The sequence below is a fragment of the Barbus barbus genome (assembly GCF_936440315.1).
Source record: "Barbus barbus genome assembly, chromosome: 45".
Classification (NCBI taxonomy): domain Eukaryota; kingdom Metazoa; phylum Chordata; class Actinopteri; order Cypriniformes; family Cyprinidae; genus Barbus; species Barbus barbus.
The window spans coordinates 2,023,594-2,044,366 of record NC_136723.1 but is presented as its reverse complement, the minus strand read 5'-3'; the positions used below and the strand labels follow the sequence as shown (position 1 = coordinate 2,044,366).

At 39.2% G+C, this 20,773-nt stretch overlaps 1 protein-coding gene across 1 annotated transcript in view; it reads right to left on the bottom strand.

Moving 5' to 3' along the window:
• The window catches only part of LOC306864156 (chondroitin sulfate synthase 3-like), a 53,222-nt gene extending 32,776 nt beyond the window's left edge, over positions 1-20,446 (bottom strand). The window contains exons 1-2 of the mRNA XM_079407904.1: positions 19,231-20,446; positions 17,842-18,125 (exon numbers count right to left, since the gene is read on the bottom strand). Of these exons, the coding sequence (XP_079264030.1) occupies positions 17,842-18,125; positions 19,231-19,837 (891 nt within the window). The 5' untranslated portion in view covers positions 19,838-20,446. The remainder of the gene's footprint in view (positions 1-17,841; positions 18,126-19,230) is intronic.
• Between the last annotated feature and the right edge of the window lie 327 nt (positions 20,447-20,773).

The window sequence follows — 20,773 nt, the reverse complement described above, 5'->3', positions numbered from 1 at the left end:
TACATGAAACACTACACCTTCACCAGACACAGCACCGGGACGCCGCATTCATTGTTTTGGGAGATTTCAACAGTGCCAACCTCAAGCGTGCACTGCCGAACTTCCATCAGCACATCGGCTGCCCCACCAGGGGCGAAAGGACATTAGATCACTGTTACACCCCATACAAGAACAGCTACAAGGCACAGTCACAACCACCGTTTGGGAAATCGGACCATGCCGCCATCTTCCTCATGCCTGTTTACAAACAGAGGCTGAAACAGGAAGCCCCGGTGCAGAGGGAGGTCCAATGCTGGACGGACCAATCGGTGGCCGCTCTGCAGGACGCGCTAGATGACGCAGACTGGGACATGTTCCGGCGTAGCTCTGATGACGTCAGCTTGTTTACGGAAGCGGTTGTGGGATTTATAGAGAAACTAATGGATGATATGGTGCAGAAAACCATCATCAGGACGTTTCCCAACCAGAAGCCATGGGTGGATAAAACCATCCGCGACGCCCTGAGATCCCGCTCCGCTGCCTACAACACAGGGCTCATCACCGGGAACATGGATGATTACAAGGCTGCATCTTACAGCGCGCGCAGAGCGGTGAAGGAGGCGAAGCAGCGCTACGGGAGGAAACTAGAGTCGCAATTCCAACATGGCGGCTCTAGGAGTCTGTGGCAGGGACTTAGAACCATCACGGACTATAAAACACCACCCTCCAGATCGGGGAATGCGGACGCTTCTCTGGCTGACGAGCTGAACACTTTTTATGCTCGTTTCGAGGCTGCAGCTAATCACGCTAACGGCGCTAGCAGTGCTAACTGCATGCACGCTGAGGAAGCCGGTGAGGACAACGTGTTCACCATCACGGAGCATGACGTGAGGAGGGCATTCAGGAGAGTGAACATCAGGAAGGCAGCAGGACCAGATGGCATCACAGGTCGGGTTCTGAAGGCCTGCGCTGACCAGCTAGCACCGGAGTTCACCGAGATCTTCAACCTCTCCCTGGAACAGTCCATAGTCCCCTCATGCTTTAAGCAGTCCACCATTGTTCCTGTCCCCAAGAAACCCCAGCCCACCTGCCTAAACGACTATCGCCCTGTAGCCCTCACATCAGTGGTGATGAAGTGCTTTGAGAGACTGGTCAGAGACTTCATCATTGCATCACTACCAGACACACTGGATCCACTACAGTTTGCATACAGGCATAACCGCTCCACGGAGGATGCCATCTCACACCTCCTCCACACCACAACAAGTCACCTGGACTGCAGAAAAGGGAATTATGTAAAAATGCTGTTTGTGGACTACAGTTCAGCGTTTAACACCATAATTCCCTCCACACTCACCTCCAAGTTGGAGGTCCTTGGTCTCAGCACATACTTGTGCCAATGGATCTCCAGCTTCCTGAAGGACAGACAGCAAGTCGTACGGATGGGTAAACACACCTCATCCTCCATCACCCTAAGTACTGGAGCCCCTCAAGGTTGTGTTCTGAGCCCCCTGCTGTACTCACTGTACACTTATGACTGTGTGGCCACTTCCAACTCCACCACCATCATCAAGTTTGCTGACGACACGGTTGTGTTGGGCCTGATCTCAGACAATGACGAGACGGCAGGAGATTAAGAACCTGGAGAGTTGGTGCCAGGTGAATAGTCTACACCTGAACATCAGCAAAACTAAGGAGCTGATAGTGGACTTCAGTACAAAGCAGGAGCGGTCATACCAGCTGATCACGATCAGCGGGACTCCAGTGGAGAGAGTGGACAGCTTCAGATACCTGGGTGTTCACATCACGCAGGACTTGACTTGGTCCTGTCATACCAGCACCCTGGTGAAGAAGGCCAGGCAGCGTCTGTACCATCTGAGACGCTTAAGGGACTTTAGACTTCCCTCTCGGGTGCTTAAGACTTTTTACACCTGCACCATCGAGAGCGTCCTGACGGGCAGCATCACTTCCTGGTTCGGGAACTGCACTATGCAGGACAGACGAGCCCTCCAGAAGGTGGTGCGTTCAGCGGAACGTACCATTCACACTGAGCTCCCTGACCTGCAGGACATCTACAGCAAGCGGTGCCTGACCAGGGCCAGGAAGATAGTGAAGGACCTCAGCCATCCCAACAATGGACTCTTTTCTCTGCTGCGTTCAGGGAGGCGCTTCTGCTCCATGAAGGCGAACACAGAGAGAATGAGGAGGAGCTTCTTCCCGCAGGCCATTCGGAGTCTTAACCTCTCTCCACTCTAAGCACATCACCCCACACTTCCACTTTGCACATTTTCATTACAATCTGCACTAATTTGTAGAAGGTCACGTAAGGATAAATGAGTGGGACTTACATACCATTTGTCTTTAGTATTCCTTTTACTCACTTATACACTTTACTGCACAGCACACAGACACTTTATCACTGACATACACTTTACTTTTTATAGAATCTATATAGAATCATATTCTATTTTTATTCTTCATATCTATTTTTATTCTCATATCTATTTGTTATTTTATTTTATTGCTAGTTTATTTCTATATATATATATGTTTACTGTACTTTTTCTATTTGTATTTTTGTAAACTTGAGGTTTTTCTTAATTTTGTTGGACAATTTGTTGGACAGTCGTACAATACATTTCACTACATGTCGTACTATGTATGTATATGTATGTGACAAATAAAATTTGAATTTGAATTTGAATTTTAAGTGTTCCCGGTTCCGGTTGACCTAATTAATACAGCCTAACAATCCTTTAATGGATTTGAATTATAGAAATGCGATGGTGTATTATGTGTAAGCCAGGTTAAAGAGATGGGTCTTTAATCTAGATTTAAAGATTGCTATCAAAAAGTACGCCTAGGTTCCTACCTGATGACGAAGAATTTACAGAGCAGCCGTCAAGTATTAGACAGTGATCTAGGTTATTACATGCATAAAGTTTTTGGTCCAATAATTAACACACCTGTTTTTTCAGAATTTAGCAGTAAGAGATTGCTAGTCATCCAGTTTTTGATATCAACTATACATTACGTTAGTTTTGCAAATTGGTAAGTTTCATCAGGTTGCAAAGAAATATATAGAGCTGGGTATCATCAGCATAACAGTGAAAGCTAACACAATGTTTCCTAATGTTATCTCCCAAGGATAACATGTAAATCGTGAAAAGTAAGGGGCCAAGTACTGAGCACTAATAGAGAGATACAACCACGATCAGATGATAAAAGCAGGTCGTTTGTAACTCTAATGAGAGCAGTCTCAGTACTATGATATGGTCTAAAACCTGACTGTAAATCCTCCCATATATAATTTTTCTCTAAGAAAGAACATAGTTGTGATGATACTACATTTTCTAATATCTTTGACAGAAAAGGTCAAATCGAGATCGGTCTGTAATTAATTAGTTCTTTGGGGTCAAGTTGTGGTTTTTAATGAGAGGCTTAATAACAGCCAGTTTGACAGTTTTTGGGACATATCCTAATGTCAATGATGAGTTAATAATATTCAGAAGAGCATCTATTACTTCTGGAAGCACCTCTTTTAAGAACTTAGATGGAACAGGGTCTAAAATACCGGTTGTTGGTTTAGATGATTTAACAAGTTTATACAATTCTTCATTTCCAATAGAAGAGAATGAGTGTAATTGTTCCTCAGGGGATCTATAGTGCATCTGATGCGATACTGTGGCTGACAGCTGCATGGTTACAATTTTATCTCTAATTGTTTCGATCTTGGAAGTAAAGCAGTTCATAAAGTCATTACTACTGTGCTGCTGGGTAATGTCTGCACCTGCTGAGGTTATATTTTTTGTTCATTTAGCCACTGTATTAAATAAATACTTGGGGTTGTGTTTGTTTTCCTCTAAAAGAGACGTAAAATAAGCAGATCTAGCAGTTTTTAATGCTTTTCTGTAGGATAGGGTACTTTCCCGCCAAGCAATACAAAATAATGGTGTGGCATCATCTAGATGAGTAACATTGTTACAGTGATATTAACACCAATCCGTCTAAATTATGTAGATGAAGCAGGTGAAACAATGAGGTACTGACGATCTGTCCTTAGGCTTTTCTCACATAAGTGCGAAGGGAAACCATTCTTGATGCAAGTTCAGCCACACTGCCTGTTCTCTAAAAAATGCCGGAACTCTGTGAAATTCACAACTTTCTGAAAACGGTTCTGGTGCAGCAATAATGTGAAGCATTGTGAGTGTATCTAGAATGTGGAAAACATGGGTGAAATAGCAGAATCCAGTTATTTAAAAAAAGCGAAAGATTGTATAACATGGATTGTCACAGAACATGGCAAGTTTTGGATCAATAAATAAAAAGTAGGGATGTACAATTAATTCATCTGTGTCTGTGAATGTTATTGTATATTGTTCACATATGTGGTCTTATCTTACCATAAAAAGGAATCATAAATATTTTTAATATGGGTATATACTAATTTTATAATAAGAAAATTGAATGTTATTTAAATCAATTTGCGTATATAAATTACACATTTATTGTTCACAAAGGATCTTAAATTATAGTATAAAGATTCATCAAATAATTTTAATATATCTAAAATACAATATGGGTACTACTTTACTATGGGTACTTCATATATGGTATAAACTACAACTTCAAATATTCTGAATATATATGTTATAATAATATATTGACAAGACAACATAAACTGTATGACAACACCATTTGCGAAATAGGGACACATATGTCACATATTACATTTCCGTATGTGTTTTGTCTAAGCATGCTGAAAATGGTTTATTTTATTTTTATTTCTGCTATTAAACCACTGAAACTAATAAGAGGAACCAGGCCCAGTAAAGAACACATTTCAATTATCACCACTTTAAGTTCTCTTGAAACAGAAAATCCTGCTCAAATGTCTGGTAATATGCAGCCGTAATAATACTTCAGTAAAGAGTTCTAGAGCAAAACCAACTAGCTCTGAAATGAATCACAACATAACAGTGTTTGATTTGAAATCAAACACATATTTGGAACTGGCAAACAAAAGGTACTAGACACTCAAGTGTGAACAAATTACGTCAAGTTAAAATCACATTGGCTGCATTAATTATATTGCTACAGGTCTGACAGGTTTATACGCAATTTATGAATAAAAACGAAAAATAAAATGGATTATTGGGGATTTGAATGGCATTGTTACTTTTTGAACTCTACTTAGAAAAGAGAAGTGCAGTCAAAAGAATAAAAAAAAACACTACAATGGGTAAGTTGATGTTGTTTTATTTACTGCATCATGAGATCACTCAGTGGTCTCCCACTCTGTCTCTGTGTATGTGTATATGCACCAAAAAAAATGTTAAAAATGGGGTGGTTTCCTATCTTGCCACACTGATCCCAAGCCATTGGTGAGTACTACATCTTAACCCCATTTGTTCGACCTTGCCTGCAGATGCAACTTCATAAGCTTTCACATCACACCGTTTGCTCTGGGCAGCAAGATGTAAAATAAGGAAAGCTTTGATATTTCCATGACAGAAGCTCCGGTATTTTTCCAGCATGAGTTCTCCTGGGAATGGTTCAGGACACTGGAATGAATATCTGGAGATACTGAGTGCTGCCCATCTGTTTTACTCAACTACATGAGTAGATCCACTGCAAATTCTTCACAGGTGAACAGGAAGCACTTCCTCAGAGCTTCAAAGAGAGTATGTGCAGTCAAAGATAAAACACATAATGAGCTGTTCACAGATGTTCATGTTTCAATTATATATTTTTTTTTGCTCACATGCACTTCTGAGTTCCACCAATTTACACGATCCTTATTTTTCCACCATCAAGGGCTATTCACAACAAGCATAAATATTCATTGTGAATGTTCAGTGTAAAACTACATTTGGAATAGAATCAATGCATACTTATGGACCTTTTCACAACCTCTAAATAGAACAAAATGTTATTTATGAAGGGCAATCTAGTTTATTTTTCTTAGTCCGACAACAGACAGACCAACTGTTGTTGTTTTGCCTACACTCTCCTGCCAGAAGAAATAGTCAGTCTCCAGAAGAACCAAACTCAGACCTCTTTCAGTGACTCAAAAACTAAACAGTAAAAAGAGCAAAGAAAAAAAAGATCTCTCTGTATTCACATCTAACCTGTACTTCAGTTGGATGTCTTTTTAGTCCTTATTAGTTGTGAAAAGATTCCTCATTGTGCTGAAAAATTAGAGTAAGTTAGAAATAAGAGAATGTCTCCATTTATAGGTTTATAACATTATGGGACATTGACAATGCTGTAAAGCAATAATTTACTCCTTCACTTACTGCTCTTCCCCTTCCTCTGTCAGCCTCTTGGAGGAAGAATTATAGAAGAATTGACTTTCTTGAATATTTTGATATCAAACTACTGTATGTGATGGAGAGAGGTTCAGCACATCTCAATCTAATATTCCTGGTGATAGAAGCTGCGTCTCGTTACACAGAGTGAATGAGAAAAGAGAAAGTAATTAAATTTCACAGAGCCATTTCACTAGAGGCAGGAAGCGAAATGTTCTAGGACGATACATTTACCAGAAGAGTCATATTCACACTGCACCTCAAAGCTGTTTACAGTATGAATACAGTTTTACAACTACGAGTGCTGTGAAAAGGTTTTTACCCCCTTCCTGTTTTTTTTATTTTTTGCAGATTTTTCACACTTAAAAGATTCAGGTCATCAAACAAATTTTAATATTACACAATGATAACCTGAGTAAATACGAAATGTAATTTTGAAATAATTTGATTCATTAAGGGGAAAAAGCTATCCAAACCTGCCTGGCCCTACATGAAAAAGTAATTGCCCCCTATATCTAATATCTGCTTGTGCCACCCTTTGCAGCAACAACTGCAATCAAGCATTTGCGAAAACTGGCAACATCTTTCACATCGCTGTGGAGGAATTTTGGCCCACAGATTTAAGCCCGGAATTGGCCACTCTAAAACCTTAATTTAGTTTTTCTTGAGCCATTCAGAGGTGGACTTGCTGGTGTGTTTGGGATCATTGTCCTGCTGCATAAGCCAAGTGTGCTTGAGCTTGAAGCCACAAACTGATGGCCAGACATTCTCCTTCAGGATTTTCTGATAGAGTGCAGAATTCATGGATTCCATCAATTATGGAAAGTCATCCAGGTCCTGAAGCAGCCCCAGACCATCACACTACCACCACCATGTTTGACTGTTGGTATGATGTTCTTTTTATTAAATCCTGTGTTGGGACACACACCTTCCAAAAACTTTTGTCTCAAGATATTTTTTGGCAAATGTGAGACGAGTCTTTGTGTTCTTTTTGGTCAGCAGTGGCTCTTGCCTTGGAACTCTCCCATGGATGCTGTTTTTGCGCAGTCTCTTTCTTATTGTTGAATCATGAACACTGACCTTAATTGAGGCAAGTGAGGCCTGCAGTTCTTTAGATGTTGTTCTGGGGTCTTTTATGACCTCCTGGATGAGCTGTCGTTGTGCTCTTTGAGTAATTTTGGTAGGCCAGCCACTCCTGGCAAGGTTCACCACTGTTCCAAGTTTTCTCTATTTGTGGATAATGGCTCTGACCGTGGTTCACTGGAGTCCCAAACCCTTAGAAATGGCTTTATAACACTTTCCAGACTGACACGTCAACTACTTTCTCATCTGTTCTTGAATTTCTTTAGATCGCTGCATGATGTGTTGCTCTTTGTCAGACAGGTTCTATTTAAGTGATTTCTTGATTCATCATGTCTGGCAGTAATCAGGCCTGGGGTTGGCTAGTGAAATTTAACTCGGCTTTCTAAAATAATGTGGTTAATCACAGTTCTTTCATGATTTAACAGAAGGGAGCAATTGATTTTTCATGTAGGGCCAGGTAAGTTTGGACAGCTTTATTCCCTTAATAAATGAAATCACCATTTAAAATCAGCATTTTGTATTTACTTGCATTATCTTTGTGTAATATTAAAATTTGTGTGATGATCTGAATTTTAAGTGTGACAAATATGCAAAAAAAACAAAAAAAAAAAAAAACAGGAAGGGGGCAAAAACATTTTCACGGCACTGTATATATTACCCCTTGTAGAGGTAGAAGTCGGGGAAGGGGAAGTCGTGGCCTAATGGTTAGAGAGTCGGACTCGTAACCGAAAGGTTTACGAGGCAGGGATTGTAGGTGGGGGGAGTGAATGTCCAGCACTCTCTCCACCCTCAATACCACGACTGAGGTGCCCTTGAGCAAGGCACCGAACCCCCAACTGCTCCCCGGGCGCCGCAGCATGGCTGCCCACTGCTCCGGGTGTGTGTTCACGGTGTGTGTGTGTGTGTGTGTGTGTGTGTGTGTGTGTGTGTGTGTGTGTGTGTGCATTTGTTCACTACTCACTGCTGTGTGTGTGCACTTGGATGGGTTAAACGCAGAGCACCAATTTCGAGTATGGGTCACCATACTTGACAATACGTCACAACTTTACTTTTAGAACATTAGGACATTGTGGGGATAGAAGCATAAATAAAGTTGCTTGCTGACCTCTGCTTGTTCTATGATGTGTTATACTACTTAAACATCTAATAAGCAGGGGTCATTAATTAGAAGACCACAAACTGTATCCTTCCAGACCGCAAGACAACAGTTGCACCAACAAAAATAAACATTTAACCATTTCTACAGTTTAAATTAGCAATGCATCAGAATAAAAGCAATGCGCTTTGAGTCATTTATTATAATTATAATATATTATTTTAATCTAGCTCCGACATGTTTTTTTAGCCTTTTACGTTCCCAGCATTTTGCTTCTCTTCCTTGCTAAATAGGCAATGCACCACATTACTGATTGAGAATGAGCTTATTTTAACAGACACAATGGTGAGCAGAGCAAAAGCGATTTTTTTCTAACTGTTGCAGAAGCTGTTATCTGTTGACTAATGTTTGTAGCAAATTAATGACATCTTGCCTTTACCCAAAGTTTGTTCATCTACATTTAGGATAGTTTTTATTTCAGAATGTTAAGAGCATTTCATAATAAACAATGTTCTAATAGGGGAAAATTCTGACATGGATGAGCAAAAAAGACACTGAAAGGTAGGTAGGCTAGTAACTTTTTTAGCCTAGTAACTTTTTTTACTCATGCTGAAATCAAACTGATCTTAGCGTATATAGTAGTCAACATTTGAAGTGGATCAAAAAAGTTAATCAAAGTTGTCCTAAGACATATTTCATATTTCATAGGTGTATTATTTTTGCTTTACACTACAGTAGGGAAATTACAATACTCCTTTCCTAATTTCTACACTTGAAAGAGGTATTTTGAATTTGGACTGCATTTAATCCGCTAGCTGTCAGCAATTCATACTTTTAAATACTACTTTTGAGCTTTTATTTTTACGGAAATGGCAGTAGAGCTTTTATTTTGAAGGAACACTGAACACTGAATTTCAAGATTCAGTGAAAACATGCTTACAAAAATAGATCTCACACTACAAATCTAGTGAAATAAAGCCTAACTGGTGGCTGTCGCCTTCTGCTTTATACTGATTGGCATACTGATTGTGTCAAAGCAGCTTTACAGTGCCAACAGGAAAACAGTTTGTCAATAATGCAAGACAAAAACGTTGTCCATCATCAACGTTCCAGCTAAAGTCAGTTCATTGATGATTCAGTGATGTCATCATCCAGTTCAGCTTTCTTCCAATAGTGTCTGTAGATATCTGTCAAACAATAATAGGCTAATAGTCTGAAACTTCTGGTCTTACATTTAAATATTCATATCCACTTTGGCTTGGATTAAATATTTTAAGATTTTAAGAGAAACATTCTCAGACACCACACTGCTTTGGCCCCAATATACTTATCCTTGATAAATATTTTCAATTGTTTTACAAAGGACTACTGCTGCTCATGTGGAAATGTATAATTATTCAAAGAAAGTACTGTCCAGACCTCCACTGGGATATAAAATAGAGACTGAAGCTATTGAAACCTTAATTGAACAACCCTGATATATACACTAAGACTATATGCACTAAGATACAACTAAGATGTATCATATGTGAATATATTTTACTGACATAATCTAATGGAAATTAGCAGTCATTTTACAGATGACAATCTCCATCATACTAAAGCATATTCCCTGAGGCCTCGTTCCAATATAAAAAAGGCGGGGACATTGGCCTGTAAGATTTTTTTTGCCAAATGGATTTTAAATGCAGCTTCCAAAAGACAAAAAAAATAATTATTTTTACATTTTATAATTAAGCTCCATGATTATTGGGAGTACAATATTATTGAAGGTAAATACTTCTTGAATAATAGAAAAATAAAGTGAATTTAGTTTTTTCTCATGGAATCAGATCTCTGCTCTCAGATAATTTTTTTTTTTTTTTTGTGCATTTAGATGTCAGAATCAGAATGCAATTTTTTTTATAGAATACTGTCATCAAAGACGCCATTTGAAGCTAATGCAGACGCTTAAACGGACAGACTACGGATTAAACATGCTATGATTACTCTCTTTTTAAAGCATAAATTTGATTTAAACAATAGGTCTACATAATAGTCACATATGTAGTTCATAGGGGACATATTGTACACAGTTACAGCATGAAATACTGTTTAAACCTATAACATTTTACATAACATTTACCTATTTTATCGCACAATTCTGATTTATTTAATGCAAATGCAAGTTAATATCTCCTAGTTTAGACTTTATAACTTGATTTAACTCAACAACAGGAAGTTTGTCAATTCTGTGGAAAAAAGCCAGAAGTGTGGGATATAAACTCATGATTCTGAGCCAAAGGGGAAAAGAGAGAATGACCAGTTGTTTTTCCTTATCAGAATTGTAAAATGTAATCTTGAAATTGCGAGAATAAAGGCCATTGCACACTGAGTCCGAATTTTTCGTCCGAAATTTTCGCACGTTGAAAAATAAATACGACCTCACGTTTTGTCAATCACGTTTGCACACTGCCTCCAAAATTTTCGTCCGTCAAAAAAAAATTCGGATCGGGTTCGATTTTTTGCGTTTTTCGCATCCGTATAAAGCATTTTGAGATGCTTTGAGAAGGTGTTTTGACAATTCAGAGCCACCGTACAAGCGAAAGCCAAAATCCAAAATAGTGTCAGACTATTTGCATTTGTTCACTACTCACTGTTGTGTGTGTGCACTTGGATGGGTTAAACGCAGAGCACCAATTTCGAGTATGGGTCACCATACTTGACAATACGTCACGACTTTACTTTACTTTACTTTATGACAAACAAATTGCAGAATACAAAGATACAGAATATAAAGAACTGCTGTAGCCTATTTTTTTATGCCTGGCGCGCTCCTTTCCGATGCCGCACTTGTGTGTGTGTGTGTCTGTTGGTGTATCCATACCTCAGACAGTCTCTGTTCAGGAATTGGTGGTCTTTTTTTAATTTGTGGATTCAGTATCGCTAGCAAAGTATCAAACTGAGGCACTGACATCGTGAAATAAACTTTGAATCTCTCGGGATAATCCCGCTACTCTTTGATAAGGAGGTGGAACTCTCCTTCCTCTCTGCACAATCTAAGGATTGGATGGACCCAATATTTCCTTTTTCTTTTTCTTTTTCTTTTTTTAAAAAGAGAGAGGACAACAAAATCATCCTCACTGCTTGAAGACATTTTGTATAGTTTTGCGAATTTTTTCGCAACGGATTAATTAAAACGCATCGGACTCAGTGTGCAAGGTCTGTGCGTGACGAATTTTTAAGATTGCGAATGCGAAAAAACGCATGCGAAACTTTCGGACTCAGTGTGCAGAGACCTTAAGGTCAGAATTTTGAATGTACCTTTTTTTTTTATGTATTTTTATTCCATGGCTTATAATACACACTGATTAATCATGCACAGTAAGACCAGTAACATGTTTTAAGTAATTTATCTATACTGGTGTCTCAGTGTAAATTCTGTTCAACACACCTTTCACTTCTCTTGATGTCACTGCTCAAAATATAAACAGATTTCTCAAAAATGTGAGAAACTGTATCAGTTACCATGTACCATGTAACTGTACCATGTATCAGTTTTTACTCTAAATATTCATATTTGTTTTGCTCTGTGTAAACATTTTGTAGGTACAGTTCAACCCACACAACATCAAGCCTCTGGAGTGAAGGTCTTCAGGGAGGAATTCTGCATTGAAGCATTAAGGGGCACAAACACATCATTAGCCAGAGCCTATAATCGATCATACATTGACATCAGAATTACTTTCATTTTTATTTATTTTTAAACAAAATCTATCTGCACTTCATGCAAAGCATTCATGCAGAAATATCATGTCACATGAATATTTTAATCATTATGTACCAATGCATTACCATCTGGTAACAGTACAGTAAAAGTAATGATGCGAGTTTGTGCTGTGTGTCAGTGTTTGTGTCTCTGAGGTGCTGAATACGTTTAAATGCAACTCAATGAATCAGTGACATAATAATGCTGTGTCAGTTCCTGTCCTGAGCTGCATGATAAACAATCTCTCAGAGGGACCCGTCAGGCTCTAGTGACCCCTGACGCACCAATGGTGCTGTGATCATCAAGGCTTATATCAGTACCAGCCTACAGCAAGAGACAGCAGCGGCTCCGGGCATGTGGCAAAAAGCGTGAATCTTACTGGTTGCAGCGCAATGGAAAAGTGATCTGTAGGATCTCTCTGCATCTGTAGCTGTCTAAAGCGCAAACCCTGTGCTGCCTCAGTCCACAGGACCATTCAGGCTCACAGCCTGCATGGGGACAACTGCAATAATATAGTTTACATTTTGTGATTATATAAATAAAAATATAAAAATGTGCAATAACATAATTTACAATTTGTGGTGATTTGATTTATTTACTAGTAATCAGCACAGAGCCAGTTTCCTGTGTTCCAATGTGTTTGCAGTAAGTAACATTTTACTACATACGCTGACTGATATGATAAAATTCAGATTTAAAGTTACAAAGTTAATGTCTGATTTTAAGACTGACTTCCCTAAGACTGTCTCTCCAGATAGTAGCAGAAAGTAAGGGGCTGTTTAGACCTGGTCACTTCATGCGATTTGTCTGATCGGATAGCTATCCGATCACTCAAACCACTTCAGGAGGTGGTCTGGGCCGCAATCCAGACAAAACTGGACAAGTGTAAATGCATCTGGTTGTTGAAACCAAATATGCTAATTTTACTCCTCCCAAAATATTAAAATAATAAATGCGTGAGAGCGTTATATAGGCTATATGGCATGTTATAGTCAGATATGACAGCACTAATCCAACACTCATCGCCGTGGATGAGTAGCTGAGTATCTCTTCAACAAGCCAACATGCAAACTGCCGCGAATGAAACTGAAATTAAGTTGCAGACGCTCAACACACAATTGTCTTCATTAAAAGTAGTGAGACTAACCTATCTTTCCAGTGCTCTCTAATGTTGCAGTCTCTGATATTGAAATTAGCTGATAATGAATGTAATACAGCGCATATCTATTGCTTTCATTGACGTGAACTCTGTTAAATTTGCATATAGCGCGGGAATTGAAGAACGGATTTATATCCGTTTTGCGAAGACACATTTATGTGGCCAAGAGTAAATGGAAACGTTTTAACAAATCAGATAAATATCCGATCAGAGAAAACGCATGACGTGACCAGGTGTAAACAAGCCCTAAGTTTCGAACTAATTATTTCTTAACACAGCCATTTACAAAAACTAAAATAAATAATAATAAAACAATCATGTTTCTGTTATGAATCCGGTCCCTGGCATTGCTCCCGCTCACCTCCAGAAGCCTCTATCTCTGTATACTCAATTTTTCCCATAATACCCAACCTAGGAACAGATTACGGTCACACCTGTTACCCATCAGTGAGACTATATAAACTGCACACACGTTGCAAAGACTTGTTAAGCTATTATGGACTCTTCTGAGCATTTTCCCTGTTTTCCTTGCCTTGTTTTGCTCATTGCCTTGCGCAAAGATTAAGTGGAAACCCAGAACTTACATAGGCAAACTGAAGTATGCAAGCCAATTAAAAGTGGAGGTAATCAGGCCATAAAGAGTTTATGCATAGCTTCTCCATAACTGCATTTCCCAGAATCCTAAAGAGTAGGAAGAGTGCCCATCGGGCTAAAAAAAAATTTCACCACTAGATGGTGGGCCAGAACATAGTCGAAGGATAATGTAAGATATTTATTGATTAAAAATGCAACCAGAATTGCCTGTGACTAACTGTTACAGTGTATTTTGTAACTGGTAGTGAGCTGTTACTCTGTGTGAAATCCTGCGACAGTCATTAACAAAAAGCCCCATTTGTGTGGTGGTGTCCGATCAGAGTATGTGAGCGGAGTGGAGCGTCAACAATTTCCCCTTCGCGCATTTAATAATCACTCCGCTCCCGCTCCACTTCGCGCTCACTGATATCAGAAACACTGCTCCGCATCTAAAGTATTTCATTATGTTTGAAATATCACAGTTCTATGGAAGTCCGTTTCCGCCACTGAATAAAAAATGTAATTTTTATCTCACAATTCTGACTTTTTTTTTTTTTCTCTCATTATCTTCAGCTGGGATGTTCCCGTGACAACACAGCACGGTGTCCGTTAGCAGATGTCGCTGACAGACACCGGTATAAAAAAAATATACATTTTATATTTTAAAAAGGTTTTTATATATTATATAGCAAAAAAAATTTAAAATATAAAATGTTTGCTCATTTGCAACAGTTATGCTAACAACAATAAAAAGACATTTATGACATTAAAACAGTGACATATGCTGACTGACGCACACCGTGCTGCATTGTCACTGGAACATCCCAGCTAAAGATAATGAGGAAATTACGTCTCTGCCTTTGCCAAGTACATAGCATACAAATGTTATTTGTTTACAGCTGCCAGTAACATTCTTTCATGCGGTCGTGGGTTCATTTTGTTGACTGTCGCTATAGAAAAGGATAATCCCTATTCCTTAAATTTGAACAGCACCGAGTTGAAAATCAGGGGCCCGTTTCAGAAAGGAGGTTAAGTGAAAACTCTGGGTATGTTAACCCTGAAATGAGGGAAACTCTAGGTTTTCTGTTTCAAAATGGGAGGTTTATCAAACCCGAGAAAGCAGGGTAAGTCAAGCTCGTTTCTGAAAGAGAGGTAATTTATGTTCAGTCAGTTACTGTGGTAACTTAATCTGTGAACCTAACCTGGTCGGGAGCAGGTTTTCTTCGGTAAACCTGGAGTTTCTTTCTGTCTCCTCTTTTTAAAGTGTTAGAGAAGTCTAAATACCTTATTGATTAGTTCACGCTACAAAATTGCTTTTCTTGAGTTGCTTTTTACTTTTGTCTTATTTCAAGTTCAAATATCTAAACATTCTTAATATGCATTGTATATATGAAAAAATGGTCTATATTTAGTCTTGTTTCCTGGGGGGATTTTCCTTTTAAGTGCATTTTACATAAAAATTCAGTCAAATTGTCCACCATAGGGTAAGAAAAATAATCTTAATGCAAACATTAACAAGAATATTTTTTAATTTCTTACCCCATTGGAAGATAATTAAGAAATAAGAAAAATGTCGGAGATGCAGAGCACATTATAAGTTCACTGTATGCCGATTTTAAGGAAAGTGTGCATCGCTCTCACGTTCTTTCTGAGAATTTTTTTCCTGGGCACAAATCCATCAAAGAGGAGTATCACAGGACTGTAGGTCAGTGGTGTAGAAATCGGTTTAAATGAGGCTAATCTGATAAATGACATTCACTTGATAACATCTTTCTGTGACCTCTGGAAGTAACCCAATATTCAGAATTTCCTTCAGGATTTCCACTGTGGGATGCATTGATGACAAGCATATCCCCACCATCGCCCCTTCTGAAAATGAAACTGATTACTGATGGAAGGATGCCAGATGGTGGGGTAGTACGAGCCGTAACCAGCTGTTAAATAAACTAATTATTCACAATTCTCAATTTTTTTGGTCATCTTTATTTCCTAATACAAAAGCAAAAGTTATTCTTTTTACTTTTGGATTTTTAGAAATCTTTCAATACTCGACCATCTCCTCTTCATCTGTCAGTGGTGCTGGTGCTTGCTGTCGACACGTCAGTAGTTAATATTATTACTCTAATTAAGATATGTAACAGGTTTGATTAGAGAATATTTAATTATGTGAAAAAAGTGTTAGACTATGAGGAAAAAGCTGCATAGCATTGAAATAGACATTGAATGATATTTAATGTCAAATGTTTGTAAAGTCATTTTAGCCCACACCCATGAATATTTTATGTTTAAAGCTTTACCTTGATTGAATTGGGTTTTTATACTTCATTTTTACCTGCTGACGCGTTCTTGTTTCCTTATCTTTTTCCTTTTTTTGGCCATGGGATACCATTAAAATGAATATTAGTTCAATAATTTACAGTTTTCACCTCTGATATTATGACAGTTATTAAGTTATTGACAGTTATTAAGAATTACATTTACGCATTGACGGAAGTCTGCATGCTGACGTCTTTTTGGCGGGAGCTGTTGCCATGGTGAATCATAATTTCGGCGCTCCGCTGATCATGACTTTTCATAGTCGTGGTGCACGCGCTTAACTCAGTCAACCAACTCAGAGTTGAGTAAACTAACACAATTGAGCTGTTCTTAAACCAAAAACTTTCCCATCTCAGAGTAAATCAATCGGAGTTTCCCATCTCAGAGTAAATCAACTCAGAGTTCAAGTTTAAACTCAGAGTTGGTTGAACCTCCTTATTGAAACGGGCCCCAGGTGTTGTCATCTTGGATTATGGTAATTACGACATGGCGTGAACGCAGCATTATGCTCAGTGTTTGTCATGTGACAACACTTAAGCATACGACTCTGAAACATTTGTTGCTTAATGTATACTGTTTCACACACTACTCTTTAAAAAATAGTAGGCATTACCCATACTCGTAATTTGTGCTCTGCATTTAACCCATCCAACGTGCACACACACAGCAGTGAACACACACACACACCGTGAACATACACCCGGAGCAGTGGGCAGCCATTTTATGCTGCAGCGCCCGGGGAGCAGTTGGGGGTTCGGTGCCTTGCTCAAGGGCACCTCAGTCGTGGTATTGAGGGTGGAGAGAGCGCTGTACATTCACTCCCCCCACCTACAATTCCTGCCGGCACGAGACTCAAACCTGTAACCTTTGGATTACGAGTCCAACTCTCTGACCATTAGGCCACGACTTCCCCGAATCAGAAGGTTAGACACACCTTCTGATTTGCTGGCTTCCATGGCTGCAATACACTGTGTTTTCCACCAACTAGCAACCCGGGGTGTCAAAATAGTATTGGGTAAATTGGCAGTGGGCCAAACCACAGACCAAAACAAATGAAAGGCAAATTTCAAAGTAGAATGGCAGCTGTAGCGTTGTTTTTCAGAGAAACAAATATGTGAATTTAGCATGTTTCCTAAACATCTACAAACATATTATGTTTTTTATGCTTTCGTACAGTCAAAAGAAATTGCACATAGCATGTTAAAAAAATTATTTGTCCCATGGCAAACCACCAATATTACCGAAAGGCACAACTATTTCATCAGCACAGCACAGTGTGTACATGCAGTTTTGGCTAAAATGACAGATGGAAGACTATAATTTGACAACTGATTTAGAAAAGACATCTAGTCACATTACAATTGTGCATGTAACAACAAATATGATCCTGACCAGCACATATTTATGCCTAAAATGTAATGGTGCAAGAGATATAATATCATAATGTTCTTTTAATTTGAAGCAAAACAGCAAATATAATAAGAGGTTAAGACAAACCTGAACACTACAGAATCTAAAAGTGAACACTTCAACCCATTCAACCCAAATACCACAGGAGGACATTGACCGACATTACCTCGTACGACCAGACGCACTGGGTCCCTCCAAAACGCCTGACGCAGCGTCCTATCTCCACATCTTCATGAGTAGTGTACATCTCTCTAAGACAGGACCCAATATGTGGCACCATCCTGCGGAGAACTTCTCGGCTGAAGATCATCCCTGGACCACCCATACAGAAGTTCTCTCCAATCTCCAGGGCCAGTTTACCCAGCTCCTCTGTGGTACCAAGCCCCGTCTGACCCAGATACAGCGGTTTACTGCTGTTGAGAGAGCGAAGAAACAATTCCAACTTCTCACCTACAGGAAGCATTAGAGAAAACCATAAGATTAAGAGAAACAGAACATCAAACAAATATTTGCTATTTATATCAATTCTGCATGGCGAGTAATTGATGACTAATGTGCTTGCACAAACTAATATTCATATTTAATAATGTACTTTTTAATGTAACATTTTTCATAAAATGAAATATACAATATAGGTAGTGCATTAGGTTACCTTTACCTCACCTGCTCCATGTAAAATAATTTGCTACTGATACTGATCATGTATTTTTGCATGAAATGTATTCTTCAAAAGTGCTATTCATATCTTTGTGTAAAACCATTTTGATGAGAGGAAAAAGGACTGACTGTACCAAATCTGTTGACTGACCGATGTATTTGTGTTGACAGACAAGTTGTTTTTATTTACCCTCCAATTCTGCCCTAGTGAAAAAAATACTAATATATTTGAAATATATTTTGTGCTAACTACACTACAAATACATTTACAGATTTATGTGCTTAATAAAAATAGCCTGCAATTGTACTTTTTTGTACACTAAACTGATACATTTAAAGTCTGCTAAATTGGAACAGCTAAACTTTAATAGTGCTAAAGTAGTGCTAAATGCCAACTATATAACTATATTTGATTGTGCTAAAGTGGAACTACTGAAGTATATTTCAGAAGATTTGAAGTATACTTAGTAGTATTTTGAATAAATTATGGCATATGTTGTTTTTTTTTTTTACCAGAGTCATTACACTAATATATAAAAAATAGTTATTTAAATTAAGTGTTTAGAGTCATAAAGTTTACTGTTACTGAATCAAATGAGTATCACCAAAAAAACTAATGTAAAATGTCTGGATGCATTACAGTAATAAGTATTGGGGAAGCTGAACTGTCAAGAAAATAACATGCACAATGCAAACGCAAATTCACAAAGCAAAAAAATTAAATGGTCCTACAACAGGCTTCCAAAACTTTGTACTTTCTCTAATTTCCCAGGAAAAGGCAGTTTAAGTTATTGCCCATATTTCAAAGGCTGTTGGTCGTAGAAATATTTTTCAAGCTCTACTACTCATCAAAATGTTTCAACAAGGTCCCCTTTTTAATCATATCCCTATTATTCACCTCTAATGTAGACATCGTCATCAGCCCTCATAAACCACTCGTATTTATCCAAATAATGGTCGTGCATGTACTTCAGCATCATGAAAGATTTCTTCTGTGGAGGGTATGAATCATCCACTCCTGACAGCGGGATGACAGGCATTGGAATTGGCAGGGGCACCTTCTCAGAGCCCTCACTGGAGAAGAACTCCACACGCCCAGGGATGTTGGGGGTCCATGTCCTGTAGGCAGCCACAGCCCTGGAGGCCAGATACTTCTGAGCTGTCATGACCCCCACATACAAGAAGCTAGCTGGAGGTACAGGAGCCGCTCCATCACTACTGTTCCTTGTCCTATACAGCTCCTCTTCACCTTCATCACTGCCTTCCTGGCTGGAGAAGAGTGGCTGCAGATGCTTGTGTCTGCCAATGGTAGATGAGGTACTGTGGGCGGTGTCTGAAACTTTAGCCTGAGCCCTGCCGCTACTGTAATATGTGCACACTGAAGACCTTCTGTTCGTCACACTGATCTCCACAACTCTGGGCACAACCAGCCACGATGCGGCTGTGAAACCAAGAAAAAACCCCACGATGACACTCACCAATGGTCTTCTGGACCTGAGCGCCATCGCGCAGTCAGTACAGCAAATCACTCATACACAACAATCCCTCAAACAGACATGTGCATGCTGGAGTCAAATGACCAACGACTGTGATTATCTAACATCTGCAAAGTGCGTTCGCGTACACGTAGCGCGACCCGAAGATGAGTGTTGTCCCGTTATACGTGAGGTAAACATATTTCAGATGTATCGATCAGAATATGCGTCGGTTAAACTCATCCAAATGATGATATTGAAGCTTGCTGGACACTTCTGTCTTGCTCGATGAAGACAGCTTTTTCGGTAGCTACAATCCACATTACTGAAGTGAAAACGCGTCACGCTGAAGCGTCTATAAAGTTGACGCTCCCTTTTCCATGCAATGAAGGCTCGCGCTGTGCCGTCCTCCACTGAAGACAATGTTTCCTCACCTCACTACAAAGATATACTCCTTTCACATAACCCTTCTCCTTATTATTCAGTCGCTTTAGTCTCCACAGACTCGCCATTTTCCTCACAATTTGACGAGAGGAAACGGAACTTTTCCCCTGACCGCGCTTCTCCAAAGCGCAGATGGCGTGACTGCAGTTTGTCTTTCAAGCATTCTAGTTTCTCTGGGTTTAAGCCTCTGGGCGCACTGATGTAACGGGACAAACGCTCCAGTAACGGGGCGGAGCGAAGCAGCTGCGCTTTTCCTTTTCATACTAACGTTTGCAGGGAAATTTAAACAAGGCAAACAATTTTACTGCTCTGGGCTTCATCGGTGTACTGACCCTAGACATTTAACAGAAACAACGGACAACTGGCCAATACCCAGAAATCAGTGACAAATTAAAGCATTGTGAGTGATGTTTTTAAAAATATAAATAGGATCTGCTCTCTCCCCCTCACCAGCACTATCCTATGGAGTTAGAATTGTTGCATAATTCCAAATAAATGTAAAGCGATTGACAAAAACAAAGC